The 24,252-nt window shown below is 40.3% G+C and overlaps 1 protein-coding gene across 2 annotated transcripts in view; it reads right to left on the bottom strand.

Moving 5' to 3' along the window:
• The window catches only part of UNC13C (unc-13 homolog C), a 632,546-nt gene extending 611,487 nt beyond the window's left edge, over positions 1 to 21,059 (bottom strand). Inside the window, exon 1 of one of the 2 annotated variants that reach the window (XM_062204781.1) lies at positions 18,065 to 21,059. In XM_062204781.1, coding sequence (XP_062060765.1) covers positions 18,065 to 21,056 — 2,992 coding nt within the window. In that variant the 5' untranslated portion in view covers positions 21,057 to 21,059. The remainder of the gene's footprint in view (positions 1 to 18,064) is intronic. The other variant, XM_062204780.1, reaches the window with a different exon arrangement.
• Between the last annotated feature and the right edge of the window lie 3,193 nt (positions 21,060 to 24,252).

Raw genomic sequence — 24,252 nt, 5'->3', positions numbered from 1 at the left:
TTACTGTATTTGATGTTTATTTCTGTAAAAGGCATCAAAGAAAAACACGTGTCAGCTACATGTACAGTCAAGTCATTATGCATACATGTACATGCACACATGCACAAACACACACATGTGCGCCTCCCACAGATCTGAAACAGCACTACTATTCTGGTTCTTTCCATGTCCCTTTCTCTGTACTAACTCCTCTTCAAAATATAGTCACCTCCAGTTGTTCAAAAATGGTTGTATTCTGGCCAAGACCACATGTGTTTAGTTGCTGAAATGGTGTGAATTCAAGATATTTGGACAAACTCTGCTACCCTAAAACTGTACCCTACCAGCTTGTCAATGTTAAAAATGCCTTTATCAGCAGGAAATATTCCATTGCTGGAAGAGAAAAGACATAAAATGTAAACACATCCAGGAGATGCAGCGTCTTAACTGAAAGTCAGTTACGATGCATATCAGAGTCATTCCACAAAGGAGTGATGAGAAGGTCTAGGGAGGATGAAGCAGAGGGCATCTGGCTACAGCTTACCTGACACAGCACCGCCAGTGCAACTGACTGGGGAAGGCCAGGGGACTGAGAGAAGAGGGCTGCTATGGTTTCAATGTTTTCATCCCGCTGAAGATTCACGTTGAAACTTAATCCCCAGTGCAAAACTATTGGGAGGCCTTGTCTGTGGGAAGTGACCAAGTTAGAATGAATCCACCCACATTAATGGGAGTACGTAACTGATAGAATTAAAAAGGAGAGAATGATCCAACATGGGACGTGGGATACAGTAGACTCATAGAATGGCAGATGCCCTAAACAGAACTCTGGCCTCAGAATCAGCCTTTAAAACATTTGGATCTCGCTAAAACGCCCATGAGAATATTTTAGGCATGGAAAGCCAAGACACTCTGGCAAAAAAAAAAAAAATCCTAAATGAAAGATCTCTGTGAGTGAGATCCCAGCGGAAGGAACGGGCCATCAAACAAGGAGGAAAGAACTTCCACTTTGACCATGACCTTGTCTAAATAAGATCGGAGTTGGCAAACTCAAGAAGCTTCCATAGCCTTGGCAACTCATGACAAGAGCCTAGGGTGATTACTGATGCCATAAACCAGAGTGTCAATTGTTAAGTCAACAAATAGGAGTCACCGTGCACTTACTCCCCATGCAGGATCTCTGTCCTTAATGTGTTGTACAATGTGAATTAATGCTATAGCTAGTACTCAAACAGTATTTTACACTTTGTGTTTCTGTGTGGGTGCAAACTGTTGAAATCTTTACCTAGTATATACTAAATTGACCTTCTGCATATAAAGAGAATTGAAAATGAAATGGAATGGGAGAGGGAGCAGGAGATGGGAGAGTTGCAGGGGAGAAAAAGAAAAGTTATGGGGAGGGGAAGCCACTGTAATCCAAAAGCTGTACTTTGGAAATTTATATTTATTAAATAAAAGTTTTAAAAATGGGAGTATGTAACCCTTGTAAAACGTAGATGGAGTTTTCCCCCTTTTGTCCCCTTCTTTCTGCCATGGGAGGACACAGTGTCCCCCACCTCTCTAGGACACAGCACTCAAGTCACCATCTTAGAAAAAGAGTCCATAATTATGAATAAGGGAAAAAAATCTCTGTTCTTTAAATATCAGCAAGTTTCAGGTATTTTGCCATAGCACCATAAAAATCCAAGATGATGATAAGAAGGTGATGACAGAAGTCCCACAGTTCTGTCCTGATGCTTTCTCAACATGGACAAAAGTGCCTGTGCTCTCTTACTACTGCCACTAACAGTAACTGCTAACCCGTCGGACCTTGCTGTGTAAGGTGATTTCTAAATCCTCTTAAACTGAGGCATCTGGAATACAATTAGGCCTGTTTCATAATCACTTTCATATTGTTCACAAGAGATTGCATTACCAATAACAGTAAGGGTGGGTATTCAACCTACGGCTCTGCTAAAGGTGCATTCCCCAGGTAAGTCTATCCAGTTTCAGGACCTAAGCTTCTGTTAGCTTCTCGGCAAAATGAGGACATTAACATTCATGACCTCGGGTCTTCATCTGGGTCCTCTTTAAAATAACCTTGAGACTCTACCTATTAGGGTAGCTGTCCCCAGAAGTAGAAATGGGGCACGAAGAGAACAAGGCAGAGAAGGAGGGAACACCTCTATTTGTTTGCAGGTGCCTCCCTGAGGTTGCTGCTGCAGTGGAAAGGGTTGGACATGGCTAAGACCTCCAGAGGTGAGTTGGGTGTGTTGCCCTGAACTGCCCTCCGCAGGGCACAAGCTAACAGTACTCCTGGTACTTCTCTCCTCCACCACTTCAGAGCTGCTAAGGGGAACTCCCCATTGTGAGGGAAGTCTGAGACAGCTCTGAAGGGAGAGAGATGGCCATGGGAAAGATGAAGCTGACCTTGACCACAGGCTCTGGTCTGTCACTGCTGCAACACGACTGGGAGGACAGCTGAATGGTGTGACACAGGATTCCAGAGACAGCAGTGTCCCTCACAGTGAGCCACAGGCTCAGCGGGGAAAATGAACACAGAGCTCTCACCTCTGTTTGCCATGTGCCATCTGTGTTTAAGCTCAATAAATGACTTTTTTTTAACAACAAATAACATTTTAGGGTGTTGTTTTCTCTTCTAAGTTTGTCAGGAGTAATAATAATAAATAACATTAATAATTTATGTCATCAGACATCCAATTATGGAAATATTTTGTTTATCTTCTAATCATAACCACAACATCCTTCACAATGCATTCATGTAGGTGCTTATAAATTCTTCTAATAAATAATTAGTGGGTAAGCATTTGGCATCGTGGTTAAGTTGCCATATTCCATTTCTGGGTGCCTCATTCAAGTCCTGCAACTCTGCTTCCAATCCAGCTTCCTGCTAAGGAACATCCTGGAAGGCAGCAGATGGTTACTCAAATACTTGGGTCCCTGCCTCCACAAAAGAGACCCAAACTCAGTTTCAATCTCTTGGCTTTCACCTGGCCCAGGCTTGACTATTGAAAGATCTCTGTCTCTCTCCGTTTCAAATAAAATGAAAATAAATAGCTTTTTAAAACTAGATGCTGGTGGGCCGGCGCCGTGGCTCAACAGGCTAATCCTCCACCTTGCGACGCCAGCACACCAGGTTCTAGTCCTGGTCGGGGCGCCAGATTCTGTCCCGGTTGCCCCTCTTCCAGGCCAGCTCTCTGCTGTGGCCCGGGAGTGCAGTGGAGGATGGCCCAAGTCCTTGGGCCCTGCACCCGCATGGGAGACCAGGAGAAGCACCTGGCTCCTGGCTTCAGATCAGCGCGGTGCACCGGCCACGGCGGCCACTGGAGGGTGAACCAATGGCAAAGGAAGACCCTTCTCTCTGTCTCTCTCTCTCTCACTATCCACTCTGCCTGTCAAAAAAAAAACAAAAACAAAAACAAAACTAGATGCTGGTATGTATTATGATTATTAGCCACAAGGTTAATCATTTCTCACAAGAGTTAGTTTGAGGAATAATTCTGAATTGACTTGAGCCAGATGGTGATGGTTTTAAGGAAAGAGCCCACACCTATATATCGTTGTGTCTCTCCGTTCCCAAGGTCCTAATCTAGACTTGAACACATAATTCACATTCAGTCAAGGCTGATGGATTCAGTTGGTTCTCTGTGCTGAAACTGGCCCCCAAGGCACACCAGTGACCAAACTACAGAGCTCAGGCAACTGCATGTTTTGATGGTTTATGAAAACGTCAGTAGCCACAGACACGTCTGCCCAGAGTCTTTCGAGAGTTAAACCACAAAAATAATCATATAATTGATCACTTCCACAAACAGATTCTGGATGGTTATTTTAGTTCAGTAAAGAAATATATAGAATAATGTTTATAGCATTTGGAGTCTGGCTTCTGTTTCTTCAGGAATACTTTAAGACCAAAAGAAGTCTTTGTGAGTTTAGGTAGATTAGTTCCCTACTGATTATTCACTGGTTTAGCTGAAAGCTTATTTTGTTTTTATGTATTGGCTTTGTTTTTAACACATGGAGACACTATTATCTGAACTTTGTTAAGTGAGGAACCATCCCTAAACAGGTTAAACAACTTGCCTGAGATCACATAACTTGTAGGTTGATTGGAGAAACTATGCTCTTATCTCCCTGCACAGCTCCCTTGTAATCATTTGGGCATTTGGAGACAGACCAGGGTACAAAGCACAAGACCTGCCTCCTAGAAGCTTATAGCCAGTCAAGGAGGCAACAAGAATACAAGTATTTTCAGTGCCATGGAACTGTTGATGGCTTTGATCTCAACCTAAAAGTAATGCAAGACTATCATTACAACTTTGCAGATCTGTATGTATCTCAGATGCATGGAGGTGACAAGGCAGTTTGGGGGAAGGGCAGAACACAGAGAGAGGGAATTATTTAAGAGGGCTGGACATAGAGGGATGTTCTAGACATAGTTCAAGCAAGGTATGTCAGTTGCTAGAATGAAAGTAAGAGCAATGGAGTTTGAGAGGCTATGCTGTATTTAAAAAATAATTAAGAGGTAATATTGCCAGGATTTGTTAAATGACTAAATTTAGGGTGATGGTTTTACACCATATAAGAAAAACTTTAGCTAATTAAAGGAGAAAACAATTCTGAATTGATCATAGAATCAACTGAAAATCTGTAGAACTGGCTTGAGAGACAGGAATTAAGGTAATGTGCAGGGGCTGGCACTGTGGCACAGTGGGTTAAAGCCTCAGCCTGTGGTGCCAGTAAACCAGATGGGAACCAATCTGAGTCCTGGCTGCTCCTTTTCCAGTCCAGCTCTCTGCTGTGGCCCGAGAGTGCAGTGGAGGATGACCCAAGTGCTTGGGCCCCTGAACCCATGTGGGAGAACTGGAAGAAACTTCCGGCTCCTGTCTTCAGATAAGCTCAGCTCCAGGAGTTGAGGCCATTTGGGGAGTGAACCAGTGGATGGTTCACTGTCTGTCTGATGTTTCTCTCTGTCTCTCCCTCTCTCTGTAATTCTGTATTTCAAGTAAATAAAATAAATCTTTAAAAAAAAGGTAACACGCAAGCCCTTCAAGGCTATCCATAGTCAATTTACCACTGAAAGTACTTAAGCCACTGGCAACTGCCACCACCACCTGGATTTAGGATTCCACATATAGTGCTAATAAATAATTTCCTTTTTTATATGTATTGAATTATTTAAGAGGTAAGAGTTACAGATAGAGGGAAGGCAAGAAAGAGAGAAAATTCCTCCTCCATCCACTGGTTTCACTCCCCAAATGGCTGCAATGGCCAGAACCAGACCAATCCAAAACCAGGAGCCAGGAGCTTCTTCTGGTTCTCCCACACTACTGCAGGGGTCCAAGCACTTGGGTCCATCTTCCACTGCCTTCCCAAGCTATTGGCAGAGAGCTAGATCAGAACAGGAGCAGCTGGACACAAATCAGTGCCCATATGGGATGCCCACACTGCTGGCTAAGGATTAGCTCACCATGCCACAGCGCTGGCCAAATGAATAATTTCTAATTCTCCTTACCTTGCAACATTCCTTCTAAATTCAAAGTCCTGGACAGAAGCATCCAGTTATCAGAGGTTTTCATTTGCTCAAGGCATAGCTGATGTAGGTCGGGAGATGCTGTTTGCAGCTCCCTTTGGCTGAGCAGTAAAATATAGGGCACAACTTCCTACAAAGGTCTCACCAAGATGGGAACAACACTAAGAAGGAATTCAGAAGCTGCACAACCAATCAAACAAAGGCAACTGCGGTGTGGGAAGGAAAGTGCCAAGGAGGATGACTCTCTTGAGCCAACAGAGGAAGAGTGGTGTCCTTTAGCGAGATAGGGAACACAGGAAGAACTGGGAGAAGACCTGAAGAGCTTTGAAGCCTGCCAGACATCCCGTTTGATGAAACCCAAACAGCTTATTTTGTCACTCCCCATTCAATGGCTGTCCTTGGCTTCTACAAGAGAGAAAACTCCAAGGAATCTACAAGTCTCAGAAGAAGTTGGCTTCTGATTATTGCACCAGATTTGTCTTACACTGCCCTTATCTTTACTTGATGAACTTTTTTTTTTTTTTTGACAGGCAGAGTGGACAGTCAGTGAGAGAGACAGAGAGAAAGGTCTTCCTTTGCCGTTGGTTCACCCTCCAATGGCCGCCGCGGCAGGCATGTTGCCTCTCTGTAACTCTGCCTTTCAAATAAATACATAAATCTTTTTTAAAAAAAGGAGTCATTCAAGAAGAGGAAAATAAAAGAGGACTTAGGTCACACTATTAACTATCAACTATTAAGCATTTCTTACTGTGATTCCTGAGTCACACTTAATCAGAATTGACTAGAGATTGGACCAAGGCATCTATATTTTTAACAAGTGACCCTAGATGATTATTGGGTTTTCTAAAACCTGAGATCGCTTAGCTTAAGATGTTAGTGGAGAAGTACCCTGAAAACAGTCCCAGCGGTTTGTTTCATAGGCTGGATGTTCCACTTTGCAGAAGAGAGAAGTATGAATGTATGCCAGTGTTTAAGAGCTTCTTGTTGTGCAAAGAATATTACAGCAGGATTCAAGAGCCCTGGGACTGACCTCTGCTTCCATCACACGCTCACTTTACAACCTCATAACTACTGCTAATTATCTTGATGGAAAAAAAAAAAAAAACACTTGAGGACTGTGGATACCATCCAAACTTACTGATGCTTTATGAAGATTCAACACACATAATAGTTGACTTTTTAAAAATATTCCATTTGCATTATCAAAGGGCATGTTGAGCAGCTTGAGATTTCCTATTAACTTATTTCAGACAATAAAACACCACAATATTAAGCATAAAGAAAATTCTCATTTTCTCCCTTTGTATAAGCATCAGTATGTGCGTCTTCAAACACAATCAGTAAAAAAAAAAAAAAAAAAAAAAAACAGAAATTACAACTAAAACCTTAGAATTTCCACAGAACACTACAAGCACCAGAAAAGCATTAAGAAAAGGATAAACTTAACCCAGATCTCCTATTCAATCTGTCATGTCTTGATGCCGCTAGTGCATGCCACCAACAATTTTTTTATCACAAGATACATGAAAATGACATGTGGATAATCACATTGCCTGTAATAATATCATGTAAAAATGGCAGAATGTTCTCATAACTGGAATGCTGGTTTATGATTTGGAAGAACAGCTTGTAATTCCAAATCCGCTGATAAATCGGTGCTGTCAGGTAAAACAACATTTTGCCATATTGGCCTCTCCATCTCATAAAATTGAATATGAAAATTTAATTTCTAAAAATCCTACACTGAGCTGCACAGGGTAGCAGCTAGATATAGGATCTGGAAGAGAAACACCAAAGTTCAAATCTTGGCCTTTTCATTTTCTGCTTTTGTTCCTTCCCAGAAGTAAAGTTATGGTGTCCCTGTTTCTCACCCATAAAATGGAATTAATAATAGTATTTATTCAATAAGGTTATTATGAGGATTATATGATTTAATATACTAGAAAGATTTAGAGTAGTGCTTGGAACATAACGAAGGACCTAAAAATGTAACCCATTATTAAGCCACCTATCTTATAGAGTTCTTAAGAAAACTAATGAAATTATGAGTTTGTGGGTGAGTCAGTGCTACATTAAACACACCACATGCACATCAACTTTCATATTTCAAAATAAGAGCTGTCTGTTTTAAAGTCATTGTGTTTGGGACAAGTGTTGGTGGTACAAGTGATGAAGCCTTGGGCTTGCTCTGTAGTGTAGTGTGTAAAGCTGCCGCCTGCAGTGCTGGCATCCCATATGAGTGCTGGCATCCCATATGGGCGCCAGTTCGAGTCCCGGCTGCTCCACTTCTAATCCAGCTCTCTGCTATGGCCTGGGAAAGCAGTAGAAGATGGCCCAAATCCTTGGGCCCTTGCACCAACGTGCGAGATCCGGAAGAATCTCCTGGCTCCTGGCTTCGGATCGGCACAGCTCTGGCCATTGAGGCCAATTGGGGAGTGAGCCAGAGGATGGAAGGTCTCTTTCTCTCTCTCCCTCTCTCTCTCTGCCTCTCCTTCTCTCTCTGTGTAACTCCAACCTTCAAATAAATAAATAAATCTTAAAAAAAAAAGGTGATGAAACCTCCACTTGTATGGCTGCATCACTATGAGAGTGTTTGGCTGGAGTCCTGGCTGCTCTGTTTCCCATCATGCATTCTGCTAGTGTGCCTGACCCAAATACTTGCGATGGACTTGGCTTGAGTTTCCTGCTCTTGACTTCAGACTCTAGCCCATTCCCAGCTCTTGTGGTCATTTGAATGATGAACCAGCAAATGGGCACTCTGTCTCTCAAACTAATGTAAAGAAGAAAAATTCTAGAACTGAATTAGATGAAACTCAACATGTGTTGATTTCCCATTTTTTTAAAGTCCAAAATCAGGCCAAAGGAGCATATTTAAAAATCTTGGCTTCTAGTTAGGACTAATCTCCTCAGATGTGAACATTATCTGCTTCCCCTCTCACCTGATTTACAAGCACATGTGTTTTTGGGTACAGGCTCCTAGAATTACCCCATTCAGTATACACAGCAATATAGAATGGCCTCGGATAGTTCTCTGCGGCCTCTAGGGACACTTGGCTACTTCACATTCTCAAAACTCCAAAATCACAGGCAACAAAAGCAGAAGCAGACAAATGGGACCAAGCCAAACTAAAGAGCTTCTGCATGGCCAAGGAAATAATCAACATAATGGATAAATAACACACAAACTTGGCGAACACATTTTCAAACCACATAGCTGATAGGGGATAATATCAGAAACATGTAAAGAACTCAACTCAATATCAATAAAACACAAAATCTGATTTTAAAAAGAGCTAAGACTTAAACATACACTTCTCAAAAGAAGTGATACATATGGCCGGTAGATATACAAAAAAAAAAAAAAAAAAAAAAGCTGAACATCCTAATCATCAGGGAAATGTAAATTAAAACCGCACTGGGATATTACCTCAAACCAGTTAAGATGGTTGTTACCAGTTTAAGTGTGTGGCTCAAGGTTAAGTTGCTGTTTGTGATGTCTGCATCCTGCACAAGACTTCCAAGCAGAGACATTGCTTGGAATGCCCATATCTCATACTGGGGTATTTAGCATTGAGTCTGACTCCACTTCCTTCCTGCTTCCTGCTAATGTGTACTGCGGGAGGCAGCAGATGATGGCTCAGGTTCTTGGATTCCCACCACCAACAGGGGAGAACTGGATTGACTTACATGCATCAGTTTGGCCAAGACCCAGCTGTTGTGGGCATGTAGGGAATGAACCAGTAGATAGAAGATAAGAGGTAGTGCGCGCGCTCTCTCTCTCTCTCTCATCTCCTTCCCTTCCTCCCCCTTCCCACCACTCCCCCTTAACTAATTAATTCAAAATAATAGTTGTTATAAAAAAGATGAATGATAAATACAGATGAAGATGTGGGGAAAAAGAGAATCCTTATATACTGTTAATGGGAATATAATTAGTACAAACATTTTGTAAAACAGAATGGGGGCTGGCACTGTGGCATAGCAGGGAAAAGCAGTGGAAGATGGTCCAAGTCCTTGGACCCCTACACCCATGTAGGGGACCTGGAAGAGGCTTCTGGCTCCTAGCTTTGGATCAGCACAGCTCCAGCCATTGTGGCCAACTGGGGAGTGAACCAGCAGATGGAGGACCTATCTCTTCCTCTGCCTCTCCTTCTCTGTGTGTGTAACTCTGATTTTTCAAATAAATAAATAAATAAATCTTTCAAAAAAAAAAAACAGGATGGAAGTTCCTCAAAAAACTAAAAACAAATTAATATTCAACAATCCTACTACATACTATATATCCAACAGAACTGAACCTGGTATACTGGAATTATCTGCACTCCTTTGTTCATTTCAACTTTAGGTACAACAACCAAGAAACAATCTATTTAAGTGTCCAGCAGGTGAATGGATAAGGAAAATGAGGCAATGCGTACACCATGGAATTCTAAATAGCTTTAAAACAGGAAGGAAATTCTGTCATTTGCAACAACATGGATGGAACTGGAGGACCCTATGCTGAGTGAAAATAGTCCAGCACAGACACACAAATACTTGGGGCTGGCACTGTGGTGTAGTGGGTAAAGCCGCTGTCTGCTGTGCCAATCAAGTCCCAGCTGCTCCACTTCTGATCTAACACCCTGCTGGTGCACCTCAGAAAGCAGCAAAGATGTCTCGAGTCCTTGGGCCCCTGCACTAGTATGGGAGATCCAGCTGAAGCTCCTGGCTTCAGATCAGCCCAGCTCTGGCCATTGTGTTCATTTGGGGAGTGAACTGGCGGATGGAAGATCTCTCTTTCTCTGTCTCCCTCTTTCACTCTAACTCTGCCTTTCAAATAAATATATGTCTTAAAAATAAAAAGAAACACAGTACTCCATAATATCACTTACATGTAAAATTGAAACAGTCAATTTTATAAAATCAATTTGGAAAATAATTACCAGAGGCAAAGGAGGAATGCAGGGAGAGGATGTAGATTAAAGAGTAATAATTTTCAGTTAGAGTGGAGGAATAAGGTTTAGTTATCTATTGCAGTGCATGGTGACCACAGTTAATAAAAATATAGTGTGTATTTAAAAACATTTAAAGGAATTCAACAGATTTTCAACATTCTCAACAGAAAAAAATGATAAGTCAGTGAGGTAGAAATAGTTTACTTAGTATGAGTGAATCTTTCTACAATGTATATATAAAACATCCCATAGTACCTCTAAGTGTACCTAATTATTGTTTTGCAATTAAAAATGTTTAAAAAGATAAATATTTGATTGGCAATTATACAGTATTAAAATTAAGATTAGGAGGCTTCCAAGATGATGCAGTACGGAGGGAGCTTACCGCACTAGTTTAGGAGAAGATAGTTTTTAAAAACGTGGAAATGTTAGAGAGAAAACAGCAGAGGAAACTCAACACAACTTAGAGGGACACAGTGCACCTATGTGGAGGCCGTGGACACCCACAACTCAAGACCCCAGCAGCCTAGAGCTTCTGCACCAGCATTGGAGAGTGAGGCGAAACCAGACTGCAGCAGCCCAAACCACTGGAGATAAAGCTGTGGGAAGAGCCCAGAGGGAATCCGGCTTGGAGCCATATGGGGGAGAGTGTACCAGCCAAACTAGAGGAGGTATATGCTAGGTACCAAGCCATGCTCTGGCATTAAAAGCCACAGAGAGAATTACTCATTGACTTTTCAACCTGGTCCATGGGCAGAGAAAACGTAAATATAAATTTACAGCCACAACATGCGATTTGAGAATGAAGTACTGAAATTTATGAAAGATTCATGAGTTCCCAAATCTCCTAAACTGCAGTCAATCTCTTGACCCCATCACTCCACATCCAGGAATTTACCCCCTATCAAGGCTGTTTCATTTGTCTAATGACACGTGATGGGATTGCAGTGCCATGAGTAAGAAACATAAATGTCCAAGCATAAGGGAATGATTGAAAACACTTTGTAATAACTTGATAATAAAACCCTGTATGTCATTAAAAAAGAATCCAGTAGATAACAGTGTGAAGATATCTTTCAAATATATATTACAAGAAAAAAATCAAGGTACAGGATAATACAAATCAATGACAGCATAATGCCTTATTTTAAAGAAAAGAGGTATATGTGGATTTATATAGAGACAGTTCTATCTCTTTTCATTCTCACTTTAGATTTATTAGTTTTTAATTGTATATATATATATATATATATATATATATATATACCAAGACAAGAAGACATATTGCATCACTAACTCACATAATCCTGAAAATATATTTCTGGCCTCATTACAGGACCACCAAATCACAATGTATAGGGCAGGAATCTAATAACAAGTCATTTATAAATAGCACCACATAGGGGTGGATGTTGGAGGACCCTGTAACATCATGGGTAAATCCACAGGTTGTGACGCTGGCATTCCATACAGTGCCAGTTCGTGTCCTGGCTGCTCCACTTCCAACCCAGCTCACTGCTGATGGCCTGGGGTAAGCAGCTCAAGATAGCAAAAGTCCTTGGGCCCCTGCCACCCATATGGGACACCCAGATGAAGCTCCTGGTTCCTGACTTTGGCCTGACACAATCCTGGCCATTGCAGCCATCTATGGTATGAACCAGCAGATGGAAGATTGTGTGTATGTGTGTGTGTGTGTGTCTGTCTGTCCCTCATTCTTTGTAACTCAGACTTTTGAATAAATAAGTAAATTTATTTTTAAAAAGAGTACTACATGAACAACAACTGCTACTACTAAAGCTCCCAGATGATTCTAACAAGCAACCACATTGGGAACCAGTGGTCTGAACCTGTGAAGTATCCACTCCAATATATTTTTATACATTGGATTTCACATCCTATTCAGGAATCACAATGTTCTCACAAAGTTCTATAACAATTTAGAACACAAGTTGCACATCGCTGTTTTAAAAATCAGTAATTTTGTTAGCTGACAATGTCACAGTATCTTTCATAATAAGATTCTTGCTCTGCCAGCTAGGAAAGTTATTTGAAACTGACTTCAGTTCCGATTTCAGGTAAGTGTACTCAGACTCCACAAATACCATCCTTGATGCAGCTACTGTAGGATATCATTTATCTCTCTCTCCAAATTGTGATTTATACAATGGATCAAGGACTCCAAGTGAAAAACTGAGAATGAAACATTTCACATGAAAACCTCAATGTGTCAGAAAACTTAGTTCCTTTCACATTAGTACTGGTTTCTCATGAAAACCCTTTAATTGATATAAAACTAATGGCTGATTCTGTTCTCCAACTATAATAATATTTTCCAAGTCAAAGATGAATAAAACCACCTTAACAATAAGTAAACACATTGCTTCTCCAAATACTCAAACCAACCATACATTTCATTCTGGATGCACCACTTAGTAGACATGTTACATTCAGTAACTTTCAGTAACTTATCACAGTTTCCAGTATTTCAGTGGCCTCACCTGTAGAAATGGGATATAATAGAATCACATTTCTTTTTTAATATTTTTTTATTTATTTGAAAGGCAGAGTTAGATATAGAGAGGAAAGAGGCAGAGAGAGAAAGAGAGAGAGAGAGAGAGAGAGAGAGAGAGAGAGAGAGAATATCTTCTTTCCGCTGGTTCATTCACCAAATGGCTTCAACAACCCTGACCAAAGCCAGGAGACCCAGAGCTTCCTCTGGTTCTCCTACATGGGTGCAAGGGCCCAAGCACTTGGGGCATCCTCTGCTATTTTCCCCAGGCCATTAGCAAGGAGCTGGATTGGAAGTGGAGCAGCAGGAACTTGAACTGGTGCTCATAAGAGACACCAGCATCACAGGTGGAGGCTTAACCCACTAGGCCACAATGCCGGCCTCAACATTTTATTTTCATAGCAGTGATATAAGAAGTGAAGGAACGGACACAGATAACTACCTGAAAAATGCCCAATAGTAATGTTGAGTCTCTACCACTTTTCTGTTCTCTTCAGAGATAAAGTCCTAGTCCTAGCAATTAAAGGTCACATTTTGAATACGATTTTTAAGCTTGTACATTCTATTAAACACCCTGTCCCTCTTTGATTCAGACTCTTAACCAGTACATACTCACTCAGTGCTATCTCTGAATTAATCACTGGTCTAGGAGCAGCATAAATGAAAGCATGAGAAAGACAGAACCACTGGTTTACAGTTTAGAAGAAAATGAGAAGTGTACCCAAAGATAAGGAGGAAGCCAACGCCAGGGCAGGGAGGTATATGGGAAAGTACAGGAGGCAACAGTTGCAGATGATGGATGATGCAGGGCTGGAGATGGGATATCAGAGTCTTCCCATAATGCCTTGGGCTTAAGGCCAGCTACAGAAAGGGTACCACTCAGCAGGGACCAATAACAATGGCAGAATTTAACCTATGGGCAAATTTGTAGCAACATACTCCCAAGATCTCTTTCCCTCCTGGAATGGTGTTCAAGATAAAGGTTCTCAGAAACACCATCACCAAGTATCCACATACATAAACATTGCAGGCTGTCTTGTCTTCCAAACCCTGAAGGCAAGTGCTGAAGAAAATAATTCAAATGTCTGAGCTTACAAATTCACAAAGGTTTATCTGGAGAAAAACAATCCCGTAGAGTTTTACAGCGAGAGCTCTGTGGTACAATCTGGCCAGGTTCAAGATAAAGAAAAGACAGGCACTACCACTACATGACGACAGGGTAGCCATGGAGAGAAAAATGGGTTGGCATCCGCCCAACACCCAGGAAGCAGATGGCCATGGGCATAAACCCATCATGACGATTGGCACCTTGTTGGGATGCTCTGTGCAGGGCAGAGGCCTGGAAAATGTCCTTCTTTGGCTGCCCTTCCTTCTGAGGCATATTGAGACACAGGATAGGGAAGGCTGCCTGATTCCTGCCAAGGCGAGCAGAGATGGCCTTTAAAATCCCAGCAACACAGCCTCCTGGGCAGTCAATCTGGTGCTTTTCAGCAACTAGAGAAATGCTTAAAGATGTGTGTTGATTTCCACTAGGGAAGGGGACACCAACAGATTTCATGCAAAGTTGGTTTTCAGAACAAGAAACCAAGTTTCAAGAAAATAGAGTGGTCAGAGTGCTCTGGGGCCAGTCCTAACAGGTCAAGTGTACGACGCAACTCCGTTTTTTCCATTGTAGAATTTCAAGTTGGTGGTATGTAAATAATCAAGTGTGTTTATGTTTCCAAGGAGAAGCGCCACTAGATGCCTGGTTTAAGCTGTCTTAAGGATCATTACAAGCAACAATCTATTTTAGAGAAGCTTGCAATTTTGGAATTTTAACTTTTTAAATTTAATTTTTCTGGCCGGCGCCACAGCTCACTAGGCTAACCCTCCACCTGTGGCGCCAGCACACCGGGTTCTAGTCCCAGTTGGGGTGCCAGATTCTGTCCAGGTTGTTCCTCTTCCAGTCCAGCTATACTGTGGCCCGGGAAGGCAGTGGAGGATGGCCCAAGTGCTTGGGCCCTGCACCCTCATGGGAGACCAGGAGGAAGCACCTGGCTCCTGACTTTGGATTGGCACAGCACGCGGCCATATCGACCATTTAGGGGGTAAACCAACGGAAGGAAGACCTTTATCTCTGTCTCTCTCTCTCACTGTCTAACTCTGCCTGTCAAAAAAATTAATTTTTCTTAAATATTTATTTATATTTTTAGATATTTATTTGAGAATCAGAATTACAGAGAAAGAGAGGCAGAGAGAGAGAGAAAGAGAGAGAGAGAGAGAGAGAGAGGTCGTCATCTTGCTGGTTCACTCGCCAAATGGCCACAATGGCTGGAGCTGCGCTGAGCTGAAGCCAGGATCTAGGAGCTTCTTCAAAGTCTCCAATGTGGGTGCAGGGGCCCAAGCACTTGGCCCATCTTCTACCACTTTCCCGGGCCATTATCAGAAACTTGGATTGCAATTGGAGCAGCCAGGACTTGAACCAGCACTCATACGTGATGTCAGCAACACAAGCAGAGGCTTAACCTACTATGCCACAGTGCTGGTCCCTTAAATTTAATTTTTAAAACAAATTGTATCTTGGGGCCAGCACTGTTACAACATTGTTACGCCACTACCTGCAATGCCACCACCCCTTTTGAGCAGCAGTTCCAGTTCCAGCTATTTTACTTCTGATCTATCTCCCTGTTAATGTGCCTGGGAAAGCAGTAGGTGATGGCCCAAGTGCTTGGGTCCCTGCACCCACATGGGAAACCCGCATGGAGTTCCTGGCTTTTCCTTTGGCCTGAACTAGCCCCAGCAGTCATCCGGGGAGAGAACCAAGAGATAAATGGTCTCTCCCTCTTTCTCTCTATAAATCTGCTTTTCAAATAAATATTTTTAAAAAAATGAACTGCATCCTATAGATGTAAAGTGTACAATGTAATGAGATAGATGTAGATAATAAAATTATTACTGAAGTAAAGCAAGTGAACATATCCCTCATCTCAGTGTCACCCTTTGTGTAGATGTGCTGCAAGTGCAGGTACCAGTTAGTCGTATAAGAAAAATACAGAATATACTTTTATCAACTATAGTCTCAAGGCTACACATTAGATTTCTACATTTGTTCATCCTACTTATCTGCTGTTTTGTAATCATCTTTATTTGGTCCACTCTTCTCGACTTCTGGTAACTTCTGCTTTATTCCCTATATATATTTGACTTCTGTGGGGTAAGATTTCACATATAAATGAGATCATGCAATATTCTTTTTTCCATATCTGCATTATTTCATTTATGATAAGGTCATCCAATTCTACCCATGTTGTTGAAGATGGCAGAATCTCTTTTTGTAAAGCTGAATGTTCTATTCATATATTATGCCTCCTAGATTTTATGCTTTAATATATATTACATATATCAGTTTCTTTTTAAAATGTTGAACATTCATTCTTTATGCAATATATAGCCTTGCCTTATTTATATATACTAACACTGCAACCAGAGACCTTAGTTAAAATCTACATCTATTAAATCATCCATTCTCCCCACCACCACCACATACACATTCACATTTTAGTCTTTAGACCTGACTTTAAAGTAAGTTTCTCTAAATTAATTGCAAATAAAATACAATGTGTAAAATACTGGCTAGCAACCCAAGAAACTGTCAATTGAGTTTCAGTAATAAGGTCTTCTAACAATCAAAAATCACTCTGATATAAGATATACATTAATTATCTCTATATAAATTATTTTTATAATTCACAATGTTTGATTATTTTATACTTTCAGAACAATTCTAAATATAGTTGGCAACTATGTCCACCCTGAAAAATGCAGTGATTAAAAAAAAATCCTTCAGTGAACTCAAGTTACCCTTGACTTCCAATGTTCTTTATATAAATTACTTAGGCTGTGTTGTTTTTATATAGACACATTTTTAGAGCAGAAAACCCCAATTACTATTTTAATTTTCTTAGAGCTCGAAACAGTTTAACAATAACATATACAACTATTGAATAATCTGCCCATATCAATCAGAAAATGGCCAAGTTTAAGGAATGTCTAATCATGAATGTCTGATCAAGACAAAGAAGCCATAATCATCTACTGGCCGCATCAATTACTATGTTACGTTATTTTAGAATATGAAGTAACAATTCCATAAATATATTCCTTTATGAAATACTATAGAAGTATTTTACTTAAAAATGACAATTCCATTATCAGTAAATATTAACATTTAATTCATTAAAAAGTATATTATAATAAACTATCCTCAAAACAAAGTGATAAACATGTAAATAAAATAAATGCAAGGAATTAGGGTGAGTGTGGATGAAGCCTGATTGAGCAATAATAGCATCAACAAACTTATTTCATTTATATACTTTTCTAAATCAAATGAACCAAAATTATTTCCCTGGGAAATTCAGTAACATTTTTAGATAAGATATTCTCGTTTCACTTCTACCCCACTTTTAAGGAGGTGACTTTTTGACTTTCCCCCTAAGGACTCTTTCTAGGAAGACCCAGGGGTCTTGGCTCCACTGTTCTCCCTCATCTGCATCAGTGAGGGAGCTTTCGATCCACTGGACTGGATAGGGCCAGCACTAAAGACTCAGCTCTGCCCACCAGAAAACCCCAAACCGGAGATTTAATAGAAGAAAAAGTGATGAAGTCTGAGAGCCCATCCTTCCAAATGTGTCAACATCAACTATAGCTGTTTCCTCAACCCTGTAAACCAAATGCAGCCAAGAAATAGACCCCAGACTCCTGGGCTGAACTGGGGGACACTTGATTTCACCCATCCTTCCCTTGATAACTGATGCCACGGAGTTGATTAATTTAAAGTGGCTTTTTTTTTTTTAATCCAAACCTATCAGAGGCATCTTGATCCTCAGTATGGAGGGTTAATTTGGACTTATATTAATATGACCCACTTGAAATATATTTTGATTTTTAGTCATCAAGTCCAACTTGTTGGGAGAGCTTTGTGAGTAAAATAAAACCCTTCTGAGAATAAACATGCAAACTTATTGCAAATAAATGCATTCCCCCTGAGTAAACACAGAACATGCTCTACAACAGTTCCACTCAATGATAAAAACAAAGAGCCCTTAATATAGCATTAAACAGAAGTACCTCCAGCCAGGATCTTCTCTTCCAACTCAGCCATTTGCTTCCTATAGGCTCTTAGAGCTGCTTCTTTGAAGGAGGGACGAATTCTCTTTGGCTTTGTGATTTCCACTGGCTGTTCGGGGATGTTTTGGTTTTCGTCTTCTTTAATTCCCACTTCAGCTGTTGGTTTACTTAAGGGCTCCAATTCCCCTTCACTAACCACATCATCTGCCTGTCCATCATAACCCTCATCTTGTGGAGTTTCATAAGGTGTTTCATATGAAGGGTGATCATATTCTTGCATTTGTTCATCCGTTTCAGTCGTACTAGTCCTGTTTTCTAGCTTAGCAAGGACTTGTTCCATCACTTCCACATAATCTGTTTCATTATCAGCCACTGGTTCGCTATAGTCCTCCTCATCCTCAGCTTTGTAGTAATAAGGCTCTGTGTAGACATCAGAGTCAAGGGTTGTACTTGATTCATTTGCCGTTGACTGGGATAATGTCCGAAACCTCCCCATCAAGGAAGAACCACTATCCTCATAACCACTGAGACTCTGGGTACTTTTGTTCCATACCACCTCCAAAGCTGACTTAGCCCTCTGTAATGTGGACCCAAATTTGGGGAAGCTGAAAGTTTTATCAGAAAGGTCAATGCTTAATCGACTATGCCAAGATTTGGGTGGGGCATCTCCTGAATCATCACTCTGAAGTTCACTTTGACTTTGATACATCATCGACAATGGACTTTGATTTCGGTACAGCTCATTAGAATTAGCTTCCTGATAAGAACCATATTTTCCAACCCACTGGCCTTGGGGCTCATTATCCAATCCAGGGCATGGAGATGAGTTGTCATCCTGGGTTAAATCATAGCTCTCCGAGTCATCTTGAAGGTCACTGTGGCACTTGCTCAAATCTTCCAAGTCTTTATTGTCAACGTCCAGCTGTTGGTCAGATAGACTGTTTGTGTCATAGTCAAAAGTTGCTTGGGCAGATGAGTCCAATCCTAAATCAGCTGTTGGCTCTGCTTGATCCCATTCCTTCCATGGAGAAAGATCCTCATGTAAAGAGAGCTGAGAATCACTATAATGACTCTGGTCTGCAGATGCACATACCATGCCATTACTCATTCCACTATCCACAGTTTCTGTGTTCTTGCTTTCTGTCTGCTCCTGGACACCCTGAACACTCCCATTCAAGTGCAGCTCCTGAGGGCTGTCGTATAAGATGGATGTGCCCTCCTGTCTCCTTTGCCAAAGTTCCCTATCTGATGATGACAGAAGGGAGCTGCCATTAGTTCTAGTGAAAAACTGATTTTCTGAAAAATCCTCTGAGTAAGACTGACACAACTTGGAAAAATCCGATTCAGAACGACTAAGTTTAGTAGTGAAATAATCACTCTGTGAATGCCAGAGAGGTACTGCATCTGCATAGTGGGCTGTAGTTTGTTTTTCTAAGTTATCTGATTCTGACAGCTGTGAGGAAATTTTATCATAATCTGATTTATATGAACTTCTGCTGCTATTAACAGCTTTATTCCTGGATCTAGAACTGTGTGATTTTGAACTTGATTTGGAAACACTTCCTTTTATTGGAAAGTCAGACTTGGAAAACACAGCGTAACTGTTTCTATTAAGGTCAGATTCCAACTCTCCTTCACTGTCCTCAGGTGACTGCCAATTGTTCTTCTTGATTTTGGGTTCTGGAGTAGACAACTTTATGTCCATGCTTTCATAAGTCTGTGAAGATGGTATTACTTTCTCCTTTCTTTCTTTGATGTCATGAGTCAGAATATCTGTTGAGATTCCAATGCCAGTTCCTTTGAGTTTATATGATTTTTTTAAGACCGAATCTCTTTGCTGAGGGGTTTCAAAGTACACAAGTATAGGTCTAGGTTTTGCATTTGGACAGTCTCTTTGGTGCCCTATCCTCTGAGCAAATTCAATTTTAATAGCATTTGGTGCATCTGAAAAACCCATTTTTTCTATTAGAATTTGGTACACCACACTTTCAACATACTCAAATCTTTCTTCAGGCACATTTAAGAATCTCAGGCTTGCCTTGCTTCCCATATGACCTAAGTGTTTAATATAATCATGGATGTCTCTAGTTTCCCTCCGGGACTGGACAAACCCTGTACGCAGTTGCTCAATTTCACTTTGTACAACCTCTACACTACTGGAAATCTCATCAATGGAGTGTTTGAGGGCATCCACGTGACCTCGAAGCTCAGTAAGTTCTGTTTCGATCTGACTTATTCCCTGAAGTTCCTTAAAGATCATTTCCATGACGTCATGTGTTTGGCTAATGCAGCCAGACGAACTGAATCCAGGCTCTAGAGCACTTGTCTTTGGGTTTCGGGCAGTTCTGTCCAAAGACTTGCTTCGGATTCCCCAGGTTTTCTTCATGGTGCTCAGCTCTGAGTCTGAGGAGATGCACTCTTGACTCTTCTTCCATTTCCGCAATTTTCGTAAAGCTCCTAGTTTTAAACTATGTAGAGTGCGTTCCCCATCAGAGCTGCCTTCAGAGGGCGCAAGGCTGCTTGAGCTCTTTCTGTTGCGTCTAACTGGCATGGTGTGTGCTGACTGTACCTGGTTTTCTGTACTACTCCTTAGTTCATTTAATGACTCGGAATAGGAACTCTCGATTGAAGAAAGCTCAGGAAGCAGATCCTCATGGTCGCTGCTGGTTACATTAATGTTCTTTTGTAGACCATTGGCAATAGCCACTCTGTAACTGAAGGTTGGTGAGAGGGAAAACTCCTTACTAGCCTCGTCTTCTTCTATAGATAAGTTGCGAGCAGATGAACACTTTGCAATCTTCTTTACAGTGCTTTTTAAAGTATTAGAAAATGTGGGAGTTTTGCTCTGCGTAGCTGTGGGAAAATCTTGATCCTTTTTTTGGGAATGATTCTCTTTTTTTTTGGTTGTATTTCCCAATTTCTTTGTAAACATTCCTTTACAAAGCTTATGGATGTAAGGTAAAATCAAGCTCTTGAAAAGATTAGCCACCATGGAGAGTAATTAGGGCAAGCTTTTCTGCCCCAAAGAAGTAGACAAAGTATCAGGATGGGAATCTGTAAATCCAAGGCCAGCATCACTGTTCAGATGGTCTGCGAGTCACTGAAAACAGCAGGAAGGGCAGCGGTGGCTCTGCCACAATGTCAATGTCCTGGGAAAACCAGAAGCAAAGCTCCATTCAGGAGGGACACTTTCTCCTAGAGAGGTTTCATGAATCGCTCTCTCTTCCACATAACTTCATGTAGTGTCTAAAAAGGAAGGAATGTTAACATGAATAAATTAGAATTCAATTATCAATTTAGCCCATGTCCCGACTTTTCAAAAATATCCATATGTTTTTGAAATATATGTGAAAAATTGAACTTCAACACAAAATTGCTTTCAAAATAATAAAATTAAAAGCAAATCAGAATCAGTAACTGAGTTTAAATTATATTTACTCTTACAAATCACTCAAGCATGGACCCAACTGAAATAGTAATAAAAGGCAATGATTTTATTTAGAAACAATGTGTAAGATGACAATTTAAACAGCTGCATTCTTCATTTCATTTTCTATTTCCTTGGCTAAAGTGTGTTTACTTAGACAAATGTTATGATCTAAATCTAAGTATATTTCTCCTATATCAGGTATTTAAAATCTACCAAATAAATAGTTTTTATGTATATAAAACTTCTACTATTTCAAATAATCTTTTACTTTTCTAGATAGTCAATGATTGGAAATTTCTCAAATAATGATTAAAATAATCCAAGTAAAATATTTTGTAAATGAAATTAAAAAAAAAAAAGAGAGAGAAAACAGATCTTAAATAGCCATCTAATGCGTCAAAGGGATATCATGAGTTGAAAAACCATTGAAGGTTACATCACATTACACATTATAATGACAATGAAAATGCAATCATAAAATATATTCTAACAGCAGACACAGATAATTTTTGAAAGCTAGTGGCTTCAGACAATAAATCTAATCTACCAGTGTAGACCTGTCATAGACGGTGGAAAAACCTATGCTTGGGGTTGGGACCATGACTGAAGAATGGTACCAAATCACAAAAACAAAGTTTTGTCAAAGATACAATGAGTATCCAAATCATGAAAGGATGGTTGACAGAAGTTCATTCTGTGAGTTGGTGTTTTAAAATCTAAGTGATCACACAACTAAGGAATCTGATGGCTACATACTTGAATTACAATGAAGAGAAACTTTTACATTTAATTTTGCTGGTTCACTAGCAGACTGTCTTGTATATAGAAGATATTCCATGTTTTGCTGCATTGAATTTAATGTTGTCAGTGAAATGTTTTTCAGACTAACAGTAACAGACAAAAGCCTTTGCTGATATTTGAGTATGTACTTGAGTAGATAAATAATCCAATTCACTAACAAATACAGCATAAACTACATTCTTTTAGGAGACTTCTTACTCTGTCAGCTCCTTCCACTTGGAAATCTGCCAATTTTACTTCAATCAGGCTCTGCAGGGATTTGAGGAACACATGCTCTGGCCAGGAGCCAAGCTTCTTAAGAGACCAGGGAGCAAAAATGAGGAAGAAAGCAAAGAAGATGGAGGGGAGAAAGAGACTGAGTCTAAAATCCATTGTCTTTCTGGGTTTCATAAATTTTTCTTCTCTGGAACAATGTAGTATTTATTCACAAATCACAATTACAAATGAAGACCTAATAAAACTGTCAAGAAATTGACTTCTGAATTAAATTCAAAAAGGACCTATTATATACCTATGTGTCCTTCCCTTATACAGAAAGACTGGAAAGTTAGCCAGTGATAGAGTAAATACATCATTTTAAAACATTTTTGAAACCAATTTTGATGGAATAAAGTGTTCTACCAATGACTCAATACAAAACCCTCGGTCTCACAAACTGGAAACAAATTCCTGCTTTTTGTTCAAGTGAAAGCAGTGATTCTGCTAATGCCCATGATGTTTTTCTGTCTACACCTCATGAGCTGCATTTCTAATTTAGAGCTATTCTCGGCAATAGTTGTTAGAAACATTTGTGCAGGTGGAGTCCTGTCCCAATACACAGAAACTGAAGAGCATGTGTCCACAGGTGCACATATGAACCGACGTGCTCTGTATTCTAACAGACAGAATGATGTGTTACTCACTAGAGGCCCTGCATTCTTTCACAGCTCAGTAACTTTTATGTTCTATCTTACTAGAATATCATTTATACCCAACCCACACTATTAAAATTGTGTTTAAATTCCAAAACCCTTTGTTCTATACAGACTTTACCAATTCAGCTCACATTCAGCTCCTCTCTCTATTAAATACCTTTTCATATGACCCAGTTCATAGGTCATCAGAACTATTTGGTATTACAAACATATTTCTTTAAACCATGTCTTCTTTAAGAGTAAGATATCTTGTCCAATTTTAAACATCCTGAAGCAGGGTGTTTAACATGTTATTAATACTCAAATGTTTAAAGAAATTGTCTCTCATGTCAGATATTTACTAAGTATCTTCACCTGGTTGCCCTAAACTTTTTAAACTTCCTCCAAAACCTAATCATTTTTCTGAATTACTAACTTCAATTAATGTTATCATAATTATACACTTACTGTACCCAGGAGTTGTTATAAATTCCACAGGATCCAGCCCCTAGCTATACCTGAGGTGACCACGACCCTTGTTTCACTAATAAGGCCTCTATTCTTAACTCTGTAATCTGTCATCCAGACTACAGCAAAGTTATCCTAAACAGTGCTCCTAATGCTCACTTAACCCTTCTTTCAAATTCTAAATTCCTCTGAAGCTGACACATTGGGAAATAGATAAATCCTCCTACCTAAAACACTGACTTAGCAGTCTTTTTCTGTTACTCTCATGAGCACAACAGTCCCAGCCTTGCTAAAATGATAGCAATTCCCTGCCTAGATTTCTACATCCCCAATGTGCTTTTTTCCACACTATTCTGCCTCCCATTTCTTCCCTTCCCTGTCCACCCATGCACCTCAAGATTATCTACAGAGTATATACCTTAGACCCAGCAAGAGATGGGCATCAGCTGGTTTGATCTCTTCAATATCCAACACTTCCTTCTCTATGCTCCCACAATACACTGAATGTCCCTTTGTTACAGTAACTCCCCAATGGGATAATATTTATGCCCCACCTTTTAGTCTGTGAATTTTTAGGAGCAGCGGCTGTGTTTGAC

The sequence above is a fragment of the Lepus europaeus genome, chromosome 11 (genome assembly GCF_033115175.1).
Source record: "Lepus europaeus isolate LE1 chromosome 11, mLepTim1.pri, whole genome shotgun sequence".
Classification (NCBI taxonomy): Eukaryota; Metazoa; Chordata; class Mammalia; order Lagomorpha; family Leporidae; genus Lepus; species Lepus europaeus.
This window is presented reverse-complemented; position numbering and strand designations above follow the sequence as displayed.